Source organism: Clarias gariepinus, chromosome 12, assembly GCF_024256425.1.
Source record: "Clarias gariepinus isolate MV-2021 ecotype Netherlands chromosome 12, CGAR_prim_01v2, whole genome shotgun sequence".
In the NCBI taxonomy this organism is placed as follows: domain Eukaryota; kingdom Metazoa; phylum Chordata; class Actinopteri; order Siluriformes; family Clariidae; genus Clarias; species Clarias gariepinus.
The window spans coordinates 6,258,246-6,277,828 of record NC_071111.1 but is presented as its reverse complement, the minus strand read 5'-3'; the positions used below and the strand labels follow the sequence as shown (position 1 = coordinate 6,277,828).

The following is a 19,583-nucleotide window of genomic DNA, read 5'->3' as shown; positions in this document are numbered from 1 at the left end:
ATGTAAAACTGACAATGAGAAGTTTATTTCTAGCAACATGACACAAATAGAACTAAGGAAATTCTTCAGTATGATGTTCCTGATTGATTATTACTCAGGACTCATTCAGGGGTATTTATGCGCACCCTTGGTATCGATTCATCAGTTGTTCATGCATGCATGCATGAGGTAAAAGTCTTGATCCTGTTGTGGAGCTCATTTTATGAAAACACACTCACACACAGGCTTTAAAAGAGGAGCCGAAACACCAGGCGCTTATTTTTGTGCATCAACTTCTGGAGTCACGCGGTGCGTGTATGATCGCGAACAGGCAGTACCTGCTTGGTGCGTAGGAGCAGCACTGTTTCAAACAGGAGGTTCGTGTTAAATGAAACATGTTCAGCGCTTGCAGGTAATTACATCTACGCGTTAGACTTTAATTAGTCGACTCCGCTGGGACCGATCCACTGACACTAATTAAACGTAGTCAATCCGAAGCTTCTCACTCGCACACCAACCCCCCCCTTCTCACTTACCCCCTCTTAGCAAGCTGCCTGCCAGGTGAGGCCGTGTTTGTGTGTGTGTGTGTGTGTGTGCCTGTCTATGGTTAGTCTGCCGGCTTCTCAAGGCAGCTTTTAATCTCTCAGCTCCTGCCCTTTGACTGTCGAGTCCTCCTCAGTTGGCTCCCGAGCTCAGGCACGGTTACAGTAGTAATTTACCGCACCGGCATTTGTTCTAATTAAAGCCAAATGCAGCAAGGTTGAGGTCCGCCCTTTATATTACACACTTTTTTAGGACTTTTTTTTTGCTGTCCGAGTGCAAGCTAGGTGGTGGTGGTGGTGGTGCTATAGTGCATTGATTCTTTTGGGTGGAGGGGGGTGTCAGGGTGGGGACAATGGCAGGGTGCGGGGCATTGATTTGAACCATACCTCAACGCATTCCTCAAACAAAACACAATGAAGTTCATTATCCTGGAGGCCTTGCCCGCACCCCCCTCCACCTCGACCCCTTTCCTCTCGTCTTGCCCCCCACTTCACAAAGAGCCTTTCACTCGCTAACGCCGACTAAAGTCCTCTGTCTCACCCTTACCTTAAACACACACACACAAACACAATACCTCCACACCCTTTGCACATAGGAACCCACCTATACTGACTTAGAAGAACTGTGTCCGGTTGAACAGAAAGCAAGATAAGAAGGGGCTCTGAGACAAAACACACACACACACACACACACACACACACATGGTTCAGCTCTTGCTCTTATCAGGTACACAGGTCCTGAATGGTGAGCAATTCATCTTCCTTCCACTTTACCCCCTCTAACGAGCTCTGAATAACCCAAAGTGAGTGTAAACTTGCTGGACGAAAAGAAAAAACTTTAGTCATGCTAGATGAAATATAGCCATCACACGTACGCATGGTTTGCTTTTTTATGAATACAAAATATCCTCCAGAGGCGTCTAGCAAACGAGAGCCATGCTTGCTTTCCCGCACGCCAGAAAACAAACCAAGCGGTTTAATTTCGATAATTGGTTACGACTTTGTTTCTGATCCTACGCGTAACAGTGAAGTGAAGCAGGATTTTGTAACGCCGCTCGTTTACGAAGTCATCAGTCAATGAGCTCCGGCTAATTACGACAGGGAAACGAGGAAGGGGTGGGGTGTTTTTGTGTGTGGGGGTGGTGGTGGTGGGGTTGCTTTGTCTTTGGGGCAATACAGTGTACGCTTGTTGGACTTTTTTTTTTATTATTATTATTATTTTTAATTTATGGCACGAGTATTGGGTATGGCTCAGCGTAAACCCTCTGTCCTGACATTACCTCCATTTCCATTTAAAAGAAAATGTAAAAGGTGATGTCTTCAATAGCCTCACTTGTGGAGTGTGTGTGTGTGTATGTGCATGTGTGTGCAATAGGACTGATTGAATTAGAGTAATTAGAGGCAGCTCACAGTGTCAGTATTAATCACCCTGCAGTCTCATTACGAGCCCCGCACATCACGCCTTTCATCTCATAATCATCCCACACTCACCAAGTCACACATATTAACCCACATCTCTCTCTCTCTCTCTCTCTCTCTATCTAACACAAGCACTAACCCTCGTCCTTTTTTAATATCTGTGTTTGCAGACACATCCTGCTGCTGAACACACGCTCTTACACACCGAGAGGGAATGAAGATCATCGACTCTGAAAACAGGTGAGCCGCGCAGCATTCAGCTGCTCCTGCAGGGAATTCTGGGAGTTGTAGTTTACACAGTAATGTCTTGTTTAATTATTTAACATCTTATTTGTTGCTGTCATCACACGCACACACATACACACACACACACACACACACACACACACACACACATGCACACTCAAATTTAGGCATAGTACAAAGGCTATAGCACAAAAATCAAAGCAAGAAAAGTGTAAGGCATGTGTGAGGAAACATCACACATAATAAGGATAGTACAAACAGCGCAAGGATAGTACACACACATACAAAGAGTACACACAGCATATGGATAGTACATATATCATAAGGATAGTACATGCAAGGCAAGGATAGTATATATAGAACAATGACCAGTGATAAACATATTAAGGATAGTACACAGCGTATAGGATAGTATGCATAGCATAAAGATAGTACACACATGAATAACAATAGAACACAAAGCAAAAGTATGGTATAAACAGGATAAGGATAGTACACAAAGTATATGGATAGTATACACACTGCATATGGATAGTACATGCAGAATAAGAATAGTACATATAGCATAAGGACAGTTCGCACAAACTAAGTATAGTACACACAGAATAAGTATAGTACGCACAGAATAAGTATAGTACGCACAGAATAAGTATAGTACACACAGAATATGTATAGTACACACAGAATAAGTATAGTACGCACAGAATAATTATAGTACACACAGAATAAGTATAGTACACACAGAATATGTATAGTACACACAGAATAAGTATAGTACGCACAGAATAAGTATAGTACACACAGAATATGTATAGTACACACAGAATAAGTATAGTACGCACAGAATAAGTATAGTACGCACAGAAAAAGTATAGTACGCACAGAAAAAGTATAGTACGCACAGAATAAGCACAGTACAAACAGTGTGTTACACAAATTCATTATTGTTGTAAATAAAGTGTTTAAATTCACAGATTATTAACTTTTTCAATGTAACTGCACAAGGAAAAATGCATGATGTCATTCTATATAAAATGAAATACCATTATTATTATTATTATTAGAATATTAATGAATAGGAAACAGGTTTCACTGACAAATTGCAAGACGTGCTATTAAAGGAACGTAATTACCCTCAGTGACGGTAATTGTGTTGTTGATTATTTTCCTGTAACAGCACACCCTGCTGCGTTTAATACCTACATCTTATATTTTTTTTAAAGCTACGCTAATTATTATGGATATTTGAATATTCTAGTAACCAGATGCAACATTAATTACCACAGTGTGAACTATAGATCAATGAACAGTTCAGAAACCTTCCTGGAGACTAATGAAGCACGTTTAACACGTTATTTATTATTTCTGGAAACGCCACTGCGCTGAATTGTGTTACTGCGCGGCTGGGATTTCTCACAACAGCGACATTCCACATCTTTAATTAGGCGTTATTGTTTTCACAAACCGGCGTTACGAGTAAACATCTTTGTAAAAAAATAAATAAATAGATAAATAAATAATACAATCTGAGCTTGACATTTATCTCTAAATAGGAGGAAACGTTATATAACCTGATCCCAAATAATCAAAAACACTGAAGTGGTCCTGAGTTTAAATACTCTAACCTTTTTACCTCATTAGCTCCTCATCTGAGGAGAACGACAAACAAGCTAAGCGTATTCTTGTTTATTTTCTCTGCCGTTTCATTTCCGAACTCGCGGAAAACTTCCTAATAAGGTACGACACGAGAAACAACGGGGGAAGGAAGACAATCGCGGCGCCTTTGAGTGGAATACGTGCGTTTTAATGAATGCAGGTCGGCTTAATGATGGCGAGGAGACTTCAAACGCCGCATTGATTCATCCTTCACGCTGTTTAATACGCGCTTATGCAAACTCAGATCCTTCAGCCCTCCCAAGGCCTCACTGTCTTCCTTTACACTCGTCCATGAAGTCAGGTTCTCTGTAAATGCTGAGGATGAGCTTCTTCTGCGGCGAGGTGTTTGTTAGGATTGGAATTTACAAGTTGGATAAAAAAAAATCTTTGTTTTTCTAAATTGTTGTCGCATTTGCAACTAATGTTGTTCTATTACTGGAACATAATAACAAGTAGAGATGGAGGGAAATTTTTTTCAGTGATGTATCACAGTTCTTTTGCTTGTTAATTCTTTTATCATCATGTAAAAATAGATTTATTTTTTAACTAAAAATGTATTTTAATGAAGATTTATTTTATAGATTTTGTATTTGAGGTCATAGATTGTTGCAGTGCCTCTATGATCCTACAGGTGGAGCACTCTAAACTATTCGCACATTGGTAGGCAGTACAACATCCTGTGTGGTACAGTAGAAGCAAATTATTTGCTAAGCTTGTTTTTGACATGACATCACACTCTGGACTTTCTCAATGTCCTTTCTGACATTTCTTAGTTCTTAATTCTGAGCGTTTTCGTGTTCTTTTTGTTTGTTCCCAGTCAGATGTCTGACTTACATGCTTTAGTTAAAAGTGTTTCAACAGTTAAATATTTTACATTACAGTGTCTGTTTTTGAATACAGTAATACTTTAACACACACACACACATGTGCTAAAACCTAACTAGCTAACATAGCTAATGCTAGCTCTGCCAGCACTATGTATTTAGCATCCGTGGTTAAGAAACTCACAACTCGGGGCCTCCGAGTGGCGCAGTGGTAAAGCCCTCGCCCTATCATCTGGAGATGCTGTTACCTCTCACAGCCGGAGGCACAGAGAGAGCTGATTGGCCGAGCTCTCTCAGAGGGAGGGATGAGAGGTACTCGCGCTCCCACATTAATCACGGCTCCACAACCAATCAGGGGCGTCTGTGAGCTCGCGCACGCGGAAGTAGCAGCTAGCGCTTTCCTCCGGAAGGCGGTTCGGAGGAAACACGTGATAGTCTTCGACCCTTTCGGCTGAGTGGTAGTAGCAGCCTTAATGTGGGAGCCCCCTAGTGACGGGGAGGAATTGGCTATGACTAAATTAGGGAAAAAATCCAAAAAAAAAAACAATTAAAATGGCTAAATAAAAAAAAATCACAACTCTTAGTGTATTCCTTCACTGCGTGTATTATTATTTCACCGCGTAATTTAAAACGTACAGTTTACTTGCGAGCTAGCTAGCATTCCTGCGGTCATGATCTCTACGATGCTAATCTAATTAGAAGGCTATTTTGCTTTATATTTTCTAGTTTACCTTACGGGGTGATTTATAAAGAAACAAGCCAGCTTATGATAGATAGCCCGAGTTAACCATTTAATTAAGTACAACAACTAGAATTAGTTTTAATCAGGCATGTTTTTATTAGTTCCACAGGAGGTTGTGTGGGTTTTTATGGATGTTTGCTGTTGTTTCTCTCTTTTAGCTGTGTATTAAACCATCAGGAGTTTATAATGCATGTATCAGATAGAATATGCCTGTGTGTGTGTGTGTGTGTGTGTGTGTGTGTGAAGTGTGTTTCACATGCTGGTGAGAAGCAGATCATTATGTGTGCCTGCATTCGAGTCATTTTTATTTAAGAAACCAGACAATGGGCTGTTGATTGAGGGGAAAAAAGGAGGAGGTTGACAATGGGGTTCTGTGCCTCCGAATGCAGCACCATTCTACCCCTTCGGCTTTTTTTTTTTTCTGCCTTAAAAAAAAGGGCCCCGGCTCATTGTGGCTGTGCCGAGTCGCGCACACACACACACAACGGGGTGAGAGGGGAAAAAAAAGCAGCGCTGCTTAGGAGGAGGAATATTTTGCCGTGGTATGTCATTATTTTGCAAATTTCTATTATCTCATCATGTTGTCTTCATTGTAATTGCGGCTAATTAGAGGGCTAGTTAGAGGCCCGGGCTTTGAGGCCCGGCTTTGGCGTGAATGGCGCGCCGCGATTAGCCCTCTCCACCGGAGGAAGCGGAGAAAAGAGAAAGAGATTAATCCGGTTACCTTGGCGACACTCGCTTCCATCTGTGAGGAACAATGCAGTTTTGTTTCTTTGGATCAGTCGGGATCAACAGAACGGCGAGCTCTCGGCCCGAACAATGCCGAATTCTGTCTAACTGGCTTCCACCCCCATTCCACCCCCTCCACCCTAAGTGCCTCCCTCTCTCTTTAATACACTCCTCCTTCTTTTCCACCTCTCTCTTCTCTCTCCGCTTCTCCTTGGACGTCTGATCTTTCGACGCCTCTGACAGTAGCTTAAAACGCTTTCGTCTCCACATGTGCGTGTGTGTGTTGTGGCCGCTCAGGACCAGGCGGAGATTTGTCAGAGGTTGTGACCTTGTCACACACATCCTGGAGGTTCATCCCCTGATCCCCCCTCTGGGCTGAAAAGCACTTAATGAAATAATACACCCTGGGCGCAGACCCGGATCCAGGGCTGCACTGAATAACCCGAGCAGCGAGCCGTGAATCGTACAGTAGACCAGGAGTCGCTCGGAGTAAAGGAAACACTCGGGTTGGCTTCGTCGGCGTTGTTGTTCTCTATCTTCCTTCCCCCGGTGAATTGAAGAATATTAAAGGAATTAATGTATTTTAAAAAAGAAGGAAAGAAAAAAGCAGCAGCTCTGCAGATCATGATGTGACCTCTGAGATGTGATGAGGAGATTGTGAGGGTTGGAAGAATATGAAAAAACAGGGGGGAAAAAAAACTCTCCATCTGGTGCTCTGCAGAACCAGAATGAGAGACGGATAGAGAAAGAGGGAGAAGTAGAGACAGAGAGAATGAGGGAGAGAAAGAGAGAGAGAAAGAGTGGGAGAAATCAGGAACGATTGAGAGAGCGGGAGTGACATCTGGTCCCATGGGCATGACAGTCGACAATAAAAATCCATGCAGATCTCTCACACACACACACACACACACACAGAGAGTACACTTTTGTTCCAGCACACCGCATGTTGTGTGTGTGTTATGTATCTTAGTATGTATGCGCACGTCAGACCAACCAAGAGTGACCGTGCCATTTGCACAAAGCGTCTTTGCTTCTGTTACACAGCAGGTGAAAACGTGGTTCCTCTTTCTACTCACGTGTGCACGTATGTTAGAAAAGTAACGCAGGAGTGCATACGGGGGTTGGGAGGGGGGATCTTGCTCTTTTTAATGAATTTATTCTAAATGCACACTCGCCCGACTTCCACCCAAGTCAGAGGTTTAGCTGTGCTTCAGTGTATCTTGTGCAGAGGTCAAGCAGCATTCTCTGTCCTGCATGTCCCAGAAAAAAAATCACCTGGTAAAAACAAGGATCAGTTTCTACTTCCTTTATCCATTCATTCATCTTCTGTAGCCATTTTATCCTGGTGTTGGAATTAGTTTGATGCGAAGTCTGTGACACACACACACACACCGGCATGTAGCCCGTCCACCAGGTCCAAAAGTAACTGAAAGCATGCATAGGTTGCAGATTTCATAAAACTGCATGTTCGGGTTCTCGAATCTGATTGGTCAGAGGATGTGCACGATCTTTGTAATAAGTATCAGCGTGGCTCTGTATTGTCATGCTTGCTATAATACATTACGGTTTCTATAGCAACAGCTCATACAGAGGGACTTGTATGGCAGATGACGGTAAATAGTTTACTTCACCATGTCTCTTTGTGCCTGAGTGTGTACAGTACACTTTATAACACACACATCTTAAGAAATAATAATAAAAATAAACAAGATCATGCCAAAGTTCTCAGCACCCCATGTTCCCAGCACCCCATGTTCCCAGTGTCCTATTCTCCCCAGATTTATATGGCTCATACTGGGAGAATGACAAAGGGTCCTAAGTTTTCAGGGTCCTATGTTCCCCAGTTCTAGGATCCTACTGTATGTTCCCAGTGTCCTATGTTCTCAGGGTGCCATGTCCCCCATTACTAGGGGCCTATTTTCCTAGTGCACTTTGTTTTCATTGTCCTATTTTCCTAGGGTCATATGACCCAGGACACTGTGTTCCCCAGTTCTAGGGTCCTATGTCCCAAAGTCCTATGTTCTCAGGGTCCCATGTCCCCCAGTATTAGAAGGGTATTGTCCCAGTACCCTATCTTCCCAGGGCCCTATGTTCCCAGAGTCCTATTTTCCCAGGACCCTGTGTTCCCAAGTTTTAAGGTCCTATGTCCCAAAGTCCTATGTTCTCAGGGTCCCATGTCCCCCAGTACTAGAAGCTTATTTTCCCAGTACCCTATGTTCCCAGAGTCCTATTTTCCCAGGATCCTGTGTTCCCCAGTTCTAGGGCCCTATGTTTTCAGGGTCCAATGCTCTTAGGGTCTTATGTCCCCCAGTTCTAGGGGCCTATATTCCAAGGGACCTTTGTTGTCACTGTCCTTTGTTCCCAGGGAGTTTCCAGTGCTAGGGCTCTATGTTCCCAGCACCCTATGTTCCCAAAGTCCTGTTGTTCCCAGATGTATATGGAACAATATGGAGCATTACAAAGAGTCCTGTCTTTCCATGGTTCTATGTTCCAACAATCCCATGTTCTCAGGGTTCTATAGTCTAGCTAGAATCTAGCCAGGACACCTGTGAGGCTAATTAAAAGTCTATTTTGTTTATCATTTGTCTCATAGGAAGGACGATGCAGGTGAGGAACCTAGTTGTAATGTTATAACGTGAGCAGGAACAGAAATGAACTTATCTTGCAAATGTTCCACACCATTAAGTGTAACTAGAAACTGTCCAAATTTGTGACAAAGTTGTATTTTTAGCTATATATATATATTCTTTGTGTATTTTTAAATAGCATGCTTTTCTGCGTCACACTGAGCCACGTTCCCACGGGGTCCACAAAATAAACTGAGTAAGAATTTGTACAACTTGATCGGAATGCAGTAGAGTCGGGCAAAGATGTGATGTTTTTTTTCCCTTGAGGTGGAGCTGCCATGGACAAACTAAGTCACAGAAAAAAAACTTAATAAGGACACAGTCGGGATTGAGACGGGATTGAGCAGTTAACAACGTAACTAATAGCATTAAGAACCTGACGCATTGAGACATAACTAGGAAATAGGATGAACTTGATAAATGCACTTTTTAAAATGTATTTTGTCCCTGTTCCTGCTGTGCTCTTTGATGTTTTTGGGGTGCAGCGGGAGCGTCATGGTCTTCATCAGAGTGTGACAGGGCTCTGGATTCAGTGGTAGTTATCATGGAGGAAAAAAATAAAACAGTATGATGGCGCCCTCACTTAAGACATATTGCTGCTGCTGACAAAGCATCATGAGACTGCTATGTCTGTATCTGATGTAAAGGACTAGATAAGGAGATCAGGTGAACAGATAAGGAGCAGATCTGATAAAGATTAGGAGAAGATCAGGAACAGATCAGGCATACATAAGAAGCAGATCAGGAGCAGACTTGGAACAGATCGGACCAAGTAGATCAGATCAGATCAAACCAAAGTGGTTAGGAGTAGATTAGGAGCAGAACCGAAGCAGATTAGGAGAAAATTAGGAAAAGATTATGATCAGATCAGAAACAGATCAGGAGCAGATTAGAAGCAGATAAGGAGCAGATTATGATCAGATCAGGAACAGATTAGGAGCTGATCATGAGCCCTAAAACTGGTATTACATCATTAATTAAATAGATATAGGTGTATATCTCCCGTCTTGGTCCGAGTTCTGCTTCAGCCTTCATTCCTCTGTAAGTCTGTCCAGGTTTCTTATCAACTTTTACCTGGTGTTGTTAAAACTTTGCTAAAGTGAGGAAGGAGAGTCAAGGGACTCCTGCCTACCCATGTGTGTGTGTATGTGAGTGTGTGCGCTTATCTTTTCAAGAAACGTTTTCCCCACGTCGCGTTCCAAGTGCTGTCAAACCGCACGGCCCGACGGTACACTACTCGTAATTTTCCCATGTCATCTCTTTCCAAATCTCTTCAAAGGTTCGGCAAAGATTGGCGCCGTCTTTCTCCTTGGCGGGTTTTGGCTCGAGGTGGCAAAAGAAGCAGAAGGAGGCAGAGAGAGAAAAACACAGAGAGACAAAGTGTGTGTTTTTTTTTTTTCGGTTTTTTTTTTATATAAAAAAAGGCCTCTGTCGAGCTGCGTTTTCAGATGTGACTCCAATTGCACACATCTGCTGCACGCGGTGCATCTGTTATTTATCGACTGAAGAGCTGACAGCAAACATCCTCATTATTGTAGCACCGCTCTTTATTCATTCATTCTCTCTCTCTCTCTCTCTCTCTCTCTCTCTTACACACACACACACACACACACACACACACACACACCAGGCACACAATGCCTAATCATCTGGTGTGCTTGGAGTGCCGGTATTGTTGAGGAGTAAATTGATGGCTTGATGTACTGTGGCCTTTTTTTTCCCCTCCTGGCAGTCACCGCCTCGTCTCTTCATCGAGGCCATGAAGACACGCGGTGAAGGTGAAATGGCTCTGATTCTTCTTTTACGTGACTTACGTGAGTGTGTTACGGTCGTTACCGAGAGCCGCGTCATGGCCGTGGCCTTTTTAAATGGCGCCGTTTATCACACTGTGTCATCGATCCGCTGTAGCAGCCGTTGTTTGATTTCTGCTCGTGAGACACACACACACACACACACACACACACACACACATTTTCACATTTCCATCCTCACATTTCAATATTTCACCAGGTCCTAGTTTCCGACCTTTCCACAGGTTGGCACGGAAGTGTTGGAACTGGTGTGGAGGCGGAGTTACGTTGTCTCCATGACGACAACAACTCATGAATGGCTTCGCAAATCACACAACATCTGGTTTTACTTTCGTTTTTATCACGTCATAGCTTTTAACCACCATCTTTAAGGAAAAAAAGGAGCTACGCTGTTTAATAACGAACTAGATGTTACCCTGTGTCTGTATTTCTGAGTTGCCTGGTAACCACCACTTCATAAGTATTAATTCACGACTTCCCCAAGTGACCTAAGACAAAAGTTTGGATAGCGCCACTAATTTATTTTTACAAAATGTTGACCTTCTCAATTACTTCATCACGTTTTCGCTGCCGTTCTGCATTTAAACTATTTATCACATAGTCGTAGCTTGGCGGTGATGTACACCAGTTGCCTAGCAACAGTTTTCTTATGACTGTAACCACCTGAGTGGTATGCACGTTATAACGCTGGCAAAAAAGCATTTGCTTTAGGAAGCAACGATAAAATAACTCAACATCTAGCATGATCTTAATTTTTATAGCGCTTTTCACACTCCTCGATCCTCAAGAAAATAAAATCACGGTCCGATATGTTACTATTTCTTTGACAAGTTACCTCCTAGCTGGAATAACCCTAATACATTTGTTCATACCTCAAACTCATGTTATTTCAGTTCTCCAAACGCAGCATTTCAGTGTCTATGTAAATGAGTTACTCCTGAGCCACGCCCCTCCAGACAATAGCAGGGCTAAATAACAAGCCGGGGGCGGGGCTTTTCTTATATGAGGTCAGAATAGGTGAAAAATTTAACTTGCTTGTTCAAAACCTGGCAGATAAGGGACAAAAAACAGGAATGTTTGTATGATTTTCGTTGACTTAAATGACGTTACATACGCTACGCTACGTTAACGAGAATAAGATGTAAACCCGTCACGTAAATTCATTACTCTGATGGAAATGCATTTGGTGCGTCCTGAATGTCAACAAACAAAGCTGTGCAAGGGTACTGCGAACTTCTTTCCCGCGGTTTGCTTACGCGTCACCCCCCTACATGGTTTTGCTGGGACGAAAATCGTCCCAGAGCGATTAGGAATCCTTGTTGTCGTGGTAACCCCGTGTTCATGTAAAACAGAACCGTTTGTTGTAGGTGTGGCAGTGATAAGGCGGTTTAGATGCGAGTGAAGCGGAGCGGCTCGGAGCGATGTTGATGGTGATGTCATCCGAGCTGGGGAAAGACTTGAGGTGGAGAACAGACCTGCCTGGTGAATTGGAAGGACAGAGACGAGATGATATAGATTTCTTTGTCAAATCCGTAATCAGACATCTGATCATTATTTGTTAACTTTCCTGTGGAAGTACAAGGAATAAGAAAGAAACTAAAGTGGGTGGAGCTAGAAATGGTGAAGGTCAGTGATTGGCTGAACACAACCATTAAAGAATTGTTCTGATTGATGTTTATCTCTAAAGAGGCTTTGTTGCTGTTGACATTGTTTGTGTCTTTAACAACAAAGTTAGCAAATTATCTTTACATGATAAGATTTATTATATTGTATAATATTTACATTTTTATTTACATCTCGTTATCTTTTCATTTTATTGGCTCTTATTTACACTTGCATCTTTTTTTACACATCTCTTCTCTGTACATCTTTTTTTCCTCTTTTTTCCTCTTCTCTGTTTACCCCTTTTCATCTTTTCAAAAAGATTTAGAATTTTTCTTTTCCGTTTTTATTTCTTCTCATCTGGTCTCTTCTCTCATTTCTTCTCTCCTCTTTTTGTTTTGTCTCATTTAATCTTTTGTCTATTTTTTCTTCTCATTTTGTCTTTTCTACTCTCTTTTCTCGTTTTTTTCTCATATCATCTCTTTTTTTATTTCTTCTCGTTTCATTTCTTCTCTTCACTTTTCACTTTGTCTCATTTCTGCTCTGTTTATCTCTTCTCTTTTTAGCTTGTCTTTTCTCTTATGTCCTTTTCTCTTCTCTTCTATCTTTGTTTTGTCTCATTTAATCTCTTGTCGAATTTAATTTCTTTTCTTTTATCTCTTCTCATCTTGTCTTTGCGATTCTCTTTTTATTTTTCATTTATTTTTTACCTTCTCTCTATTTATTGCTTTACTTCTTTTTTCTTGTCTGTCTCTTCTCATTCTCTCTTTCTTTTCAATTTCTACTTTTTTTATCTTGTCTTTTCACTTCTCATCTCATTTTGTATTTTTTTCTCACTTTCAATTTCTTTTCACGTCTCACTTGATCTCGTCTATTCTCTTTTCATCTTTTCTTTTTATCTCCTCATCTTTGTGTCCTTCTTTGTGTCCTTTTCCTTTCGCCTCTTTTCTCTTTTTTCTTGTCTTTTCTTTATTAATTTATTCTCTTTTCTGTTTGCCTTTTTAAATGTATTTATTTCCTTCCTTATTTATCTTTGCTCTTCTCCTTACTTCTCATTTTGTCTCATCTCTTCTCTTTATGTCTCTTTTCTTCCTGTTTTTTTCATGTTCCTTTCTTATATCTTCTTATCTCATCTTGTTTTTTTCTTCTCCATTACGTCTTTTCTCTTTTCTTGATTTCTTAAATTGTCTCATCACTTCTCTTTTTATTTGCTTCTTTTTTTCTCATGCTCTTTTCTTTTGCCCTTATCTAATTTCTTTCTTCTTTAATCTCATCTCTTCTTATTTCTTGTCTTCTCTTCTCACGTTGTTTCTTCTCCATTTGTATATTTATTTATTTATTTATTTATTCTCTTCTTGGCAAAATTTTTCGTCTTTACCTTTATCTCTTTGCATTTATTATTTCCTCCTCTTTTGTTCTTTCTTTTTTTTTAAACTAAGAAATAATTTTGGCACCCAAATTTATATTTGTTGCATGCTTGCGATAAGCACCTGCATCATAAACATTTTAACATAAAAAAACACTTTTTGAATATTACTGTATATGTGGAAACAGATATTTATTAACTCCGCTTGTTGCTCGTCATCGTCTAACAACCTCCAGACATCTGCTACTTTCAAAGGGACTGTTTGAACAGGAATATTTCTGGGTTCATATTAATACCTTGAAATGCAAACCTATATCATTAAACATGTGTGTGTGTGTGTGTGTGTGTGTGTTGGGGGCTGTAGAATACCCCGTCCAGTATTCTATACACACACACTCCACAGAGAGCATATAGATCATAAGCATGACTGATAATTTATGTCTCATCTTCATAATGCATTCATCTAATCTATTAATCATGGCACATCAGAGAGTGTAAAAAGTTCCTGGTCCATGAAAAAAAAAAAAAGAATAAAATCAATTAAACACAGGTCAGGTCAAATTGTGCACACACACACACAAAAAAAAAAAAAAACTACGTAAACACGTACATGTGCGAACGGGATGTGCAGGGAGATCATGTTTCCAAGAGGGAATTGCTTAGGGATCATTGAATATCAAAGCGTGGGTCTTAATGAGGAAGGAGAGCACGGGGCGCAGGAGAGACGAGTGGAGGAACAAATACAGAGGAGGAATGAAAAGCAAAAGGAAAGCTGGGTCAAAACCTTATAAAGCTATTGCTCGGAGTAGGTGCGTGTTCAGCGCCAAGCCTTTGTGTGGTTGTGGGAATGGTTGAATGTATTGTCACACACACACACACACACACGCATGCACACACACACACACACAGCACTTGGCGATGCCCTCTGTGCCATCTGTAGCCTGTGCCCTGTGCCACCACCCTTCCCCCAACCAAACTGTTCTGCATTGATGGGCTTAACCATCTGTATGCCAGGCGGGAGCGCAGGAAATGGGCGCTGTGCAGCACACACACACACACACACACACACACACACATAATGCATACATGGCCTTCTGACATGTAGTATACCCCGTGACAAAAGCCCAACAGACTGTTTCACAGGAAAAAGAAAAAAACGCCTTTGAAAACAATAGCTGCCAATGAAGCATGTGGAGAGGAAAGCTCATTTGCATAAACACACAGCGCGTTTGTTTTTCTGCTACACAAGCCTTCGTTTATCATCTCATAACTCATTTACTAACATACACACAAACACACACACACCTCCAGTGCTTTATCTGCCTCTCGTGAGTGTGTGTGCGCTAGGTTGTCACTCGCGTCGGCTAACGGAGTCGCGTGATGGCGGAGACGCGAGATCGGTGAGACACACAGCGGTATGTTGACCTTTAACCCCTTGCTCTGATGCGCTGTCGTAACACCGTGAAGGCCCCACTCTCTCTCTCTCTCTCTCTCTCTCTCTCTCGCTGTGTGCTGATTAAAGGGGTAAGGGTTATCAGTGTCACATCAAATGATGTTTCTCACTAGACTTTGCTTGAAACTGTTTCCTGTTTTGGGACGCACATGAGGGACGGGACGCGTCTGAACCACGAGGGAGGTTCATTATCAACAACTCTGTCTGTAGTTCCACCAGAGAACAGCCCTTCTCTCTGTCTCTATTATTCCCTTCAGTTTTATTCTTACTAGATCTCTCCTTAATTTATCACGTCTCATATTTTCTTGTCCTTTGTAATCTTCCTTCCTCTCTTCTTTTCCTGTCTCTCTTCTTCTCTGCTGGTCTTATCTCTTCTTCTCTTTTTGTCTCATCTCTTTTTTTTTCTCTTCTAGTCTCATCTCTTTTCATCTCTTTTTTGTCTCATCTCTTCACTTCTTCCCTGCTGCTGCTCTCATCTCTTCTCCTCTTCTTGTCTCATCTTTTCTCTTTAGTTTATTTCTTCGCAATTGATCGCTTCTTCTCATGTCTCTTCTCATCTCCTGTCTTCTCATCTCCTTTATCTTCACTTGTCTCTTCTTATCTATTGTAATCTCTCCTCCCCTCTTTTATTCTTGTCTCGGCTTTTCTTCTCTTCCTTTTTTACCTTCACTTCTCACCCTGTCTTGTCTTCTCTTTAATTATCTCAGATTGTCTCTTTTATATGTGTCTCTTGTGAGTTCTCCTCTCCTCACATCACTTCTTTTCTAATTTAATCTCATTTTATCTCCTTTATCTCTTCCCAGTTCCTCTCCTCTCTTTTTATTTTTTATTTTTTATTTACTTCTCAACTCGTTTGATATTTAATGATCTCATGTCATCTCTTTTTCTTCTCTCTGGTCTTATTTCTTCTCTTTATTGTTTATTTTTTGATTCATCTTTTATCTGGTCTTTCTTTTACACTAATCTTCTCATCTTATCTTGTTTCCTCTTTATTTAATTCCCTTTTCTTCCACTTCTCCTCCCTTGTCCTGTCTCTACTTACTGTATCTTGTCACTTCTTCTTTACTCTTATATAATATATAGAATTTCAGTTCATCTGTTTTGTTTTCATAACTTATTGTCTCATTTATTTTCTTTTTCTCTTTATTTATTACTTGGCATATTTTTTTATCTCTTCTCATTGCAACTCATCTCATCTTTTTACTTCTCTTCTTTTCTCTTATACCCCCTGTATCTTTATATCGTGTAACCAGAGACATTAAATGCAGTGAAACTAATTGGTGATGGTCACCTTTTTTTTTCCTTTTACATGGAATTGTGGGTAGGGAAACACTTAATCTAAACTTTTTACAACCCTATTTGGATAAGATTGTTTTGCCTATAGAGGGGTGCGCTACGATAATCGTCCAGGTATCGCTGGGACTTTGGTCCAAATCCCTGAGTGAGTTTTAAAGCCTGGATGTGCATATAGAGAATACGTGATGAAAACATTACACTGTGATTTACTGTATGGTCCTGTATAAAAGGACATGCGGCATTAATAACTCCATCCAACATTCACACTGTCTATTCTAACACACTGACATAATTTATTCTTTGTAGGGTTTTAGTAAAATCCCTGGGTTCTTAGGATGTATTGTAAACACTTTTGGCCATGTGACCAATGTGACTAATGATCAAACAATAGCAGTAATTGTGTAAAGACACACCTCTTACATCAAGACTAGTTTCGCTTTGTGTAAAATGAGGTGCGTATGTATGGAATTTTTACTATGTCACATAAAAAAGTTCCGATCCCAATCCGCCATAATGTTATACCCAGAATTATGTAGGCTCCCATTTACATTTACGGCATTTGGCAGACTCCCTTATCCAAAGCGACTTACAGTAAGTTTTATTTCATTGTACATCTGAGCAGTTGAGGGTGAAGGGCTTTGCTCAAGAGCCCCAGCAGTTGTAACCTCGATTGCGGTGGGGTTTGAACTGGGGATCGTCCGATCAGTAGTCCGAAGCCTTTACCACTGAGATACCCCTGCCTACTTTGTGCCACTGAAGTGTCTCTGGCCCCCTCAGGACATGATTCCACGAGACCCCTGGGGGTGTGTGCTGTGGTGTCTGGCACCAGGAAGTTGGCAGCAGATCTTATGGCACTGTGGGTTGTGGGGTGGGGCCTCCATGGATCAGACTTGTTTGTCTGGCGCATCCTGTGGATCGGATTGGGATCTGTGTAAAATGGAGGCCGGGTCGGCGGTTCTGGGCTCGTTGCCTGGTGGGCTGTGGTGTGCTCAGCATCACCTTTTCTACAGCAGTTTCTGCTGTATTGGGTTTTTTGTTTAGACGGGTTGACCTTCGATCCCAGACTGATGTGGGTGAGTCTTGGGTGACTGCGATGTTGTCACTAGTTTACTGGTATATAATTGATAATCAGTGTTAATGTATCAATGTTATAGTCTCATAACTGTATAGTGTATACTGACTCTACTATAAACCACAGAAAAAGTCAACAACTGCAAAAATAAAGCTAGATTTTGACCTCATGAGACATGGACTCTACTACACTGTCTTATTTCTTCACTGTTTTTCTTTATTAGGACCTGATAACTACAAACCTAATCAGATGTTTGGCAAAAGACTTATAATTAACGGTCCTCATATGAGTCTTGTCCAAGCATATATTGACGATGTAATACGTAGAGAATGTCATTTCCTTAGAGAGTCTTCAGGTCTCAAGAGGTTCAATACGGTTTACTGAAATAACAGAAAGGTTTAATTATTATCAGGAAAATGACTGAATGAAATTCTAGATGCCAAAAATAAATGATTTGTGAAAAAAAACTGAAGTTATTTAGAGGGAATTGGTTTTACAGAGTGATATCTGGTGATATATTTTTTTCCCTGATTGAGTCCCTGATCGGCTGCTTCGTCTATAAACCTATAAAATTGCGTCAAACCTTTCAAGAACACATGATTATATTTATTTATTTATTTATTTGGCAGTGTGTCACTTCTAAAAAAACGAAATGTTTTCCATTATAATGGTACATCCTGTCGCAGCTCATTTAATCAGCCATCAGGAGCATCCTTCAACTAATTTTCTGGCTTTATTGACTTTCTCTCCTGCTCTCAGTGTTCTCGCAGTCTGAGCAGAATGGAGATGAAGTTATGCAACCCACACCATGAAAGCTGTTGAGTGGCTTCTACATCTGCGATCTGAGGCGTCCTAGTAGTTGTGTTAAAAAAAAAAAAAAAAACTTTCTCCAACACATGACGCAGCATCTGGATATGAAATAACCAATATGTTCGTCAAGAGTTGTTTAAAGGGCTCAAATTATAGACTACAATATATAAGTTGAGAAAATTAAAAGACTGAAACTACAAACGCACTCATATCGGTGAGCTTTTCTGTTACCTGGTTCAGAAGAGTCACATTGTTGTTGACCTGAAACAAGGAAAGCAAAGCCAACAACTAAGGAGATTTTAGATGGTCGGAATTGGGTTAAGAATTGTTCAACATATTATTACACCCTGGAAGTTTAGTGCTGAACCCTCAACTTGGTGGAAGTAATCTAACTCATGATGGATCCTAACTAGAGATCATTTAAACCTAAACAGGAGCTGATGACCTGAATGTACTGACTGTTCCAGTAACCACCAGTAGATCCTCCAGGAAGTCTTCTCTTTCCACAGAGGATGTGATGGAAGGATTTATTTTCCCATTTCTGCCTCACCATTATTTCACCATAAAATCTGATCTGATGAAGATGTGGTCCATCATGTTCATCTTCATCACTGTATCATGACCGCTAGTAGATTGCACCATTATACAGGTCATACAAGATACCGTTCAGGTGCAGTTTACAAATATATGAGCAACTTCTCCACTCCTCCTCTCTTGTCTTCTCATTTTCTCCATCTACTCTTTTCCTCCTTTATCTTCTCTTTTCACCATTTCTCTTTTCCTCTATCTTTTTTTCTTTATCATCTATTCTCTTCTTCTTTTCTCTTATCTTTGTTTAACCTCTCTTCTTTCATTTTACCCTCTCAACTTTTTTTCTTCTCTATTTTCTTCTTTTCTTTTCTCCATTTTTCTTTTATCTTCTCCTCTGCGCTCTTCTGTTTTATCCTCCTCTCTTATTTCTTTCTCTTTTCCATTCTCTTTTTCAACTTGTATTTGTTCATTTTTACCGCTGTTATGTTTGTCTTCATGTTTCTTTTCTTAAAATCTATTTGCTTCTCTCATATTCATTTCATTTTTTTGTGTTTTTCTCTCTCCCTCCTGTTCTCATTTCCTCTTTACTTTTCTCTTCGTGTCCTTGTGATTTTTTTTCTCAGCCTTAAATCTCACATTTTCTCTTTTCTCATATTCTTTCATCACTCTTCTTTTCTTCCTATTGTTTTTATCTCTTCGCTCATTCAGTCTCTTCCAGTCGCTTTTCATTTCCTCTTGAGCGTCTCTTCACTTGTCCCACTTCATTCTTTCCTTTTGCTCACATTTTTTTCTTCTTTTCTATTGTTATTTTTTCCCATTTCTTTCCCCTTTTCCCCTTGTTCTGTCCTCTTCTTTCATTTCCGCTCCATTCATTTTTT

At 40.7% G+C, this 19,583-nt stretch overlaps 1 protein-coding gene across 1 annotated transcript in view; it reads left to right on the top strand.

Annotated features, from left to right (window-relative positions):
- Window positions 1-19,583, top strand: part of sox5 (SRY-box transcription factor 5) — a 253,505-nt gene that overhangs the window by 116,141 nt on the left and 117,781 nt on the right. The window contains exon 4 of the mRNA XM_053508513.1: window positions 2,111-2,180. Within this exon, the coding sequence (XP_053364488.1) occupies window positions 2,155-2,180 (26 nt within the window). The 5' untranslated portion in view covers window positions 2,111-2,154. The remainder of the gene's footprint in view (window positions 1-2,110; window positions 2,181-19,583) is intronic.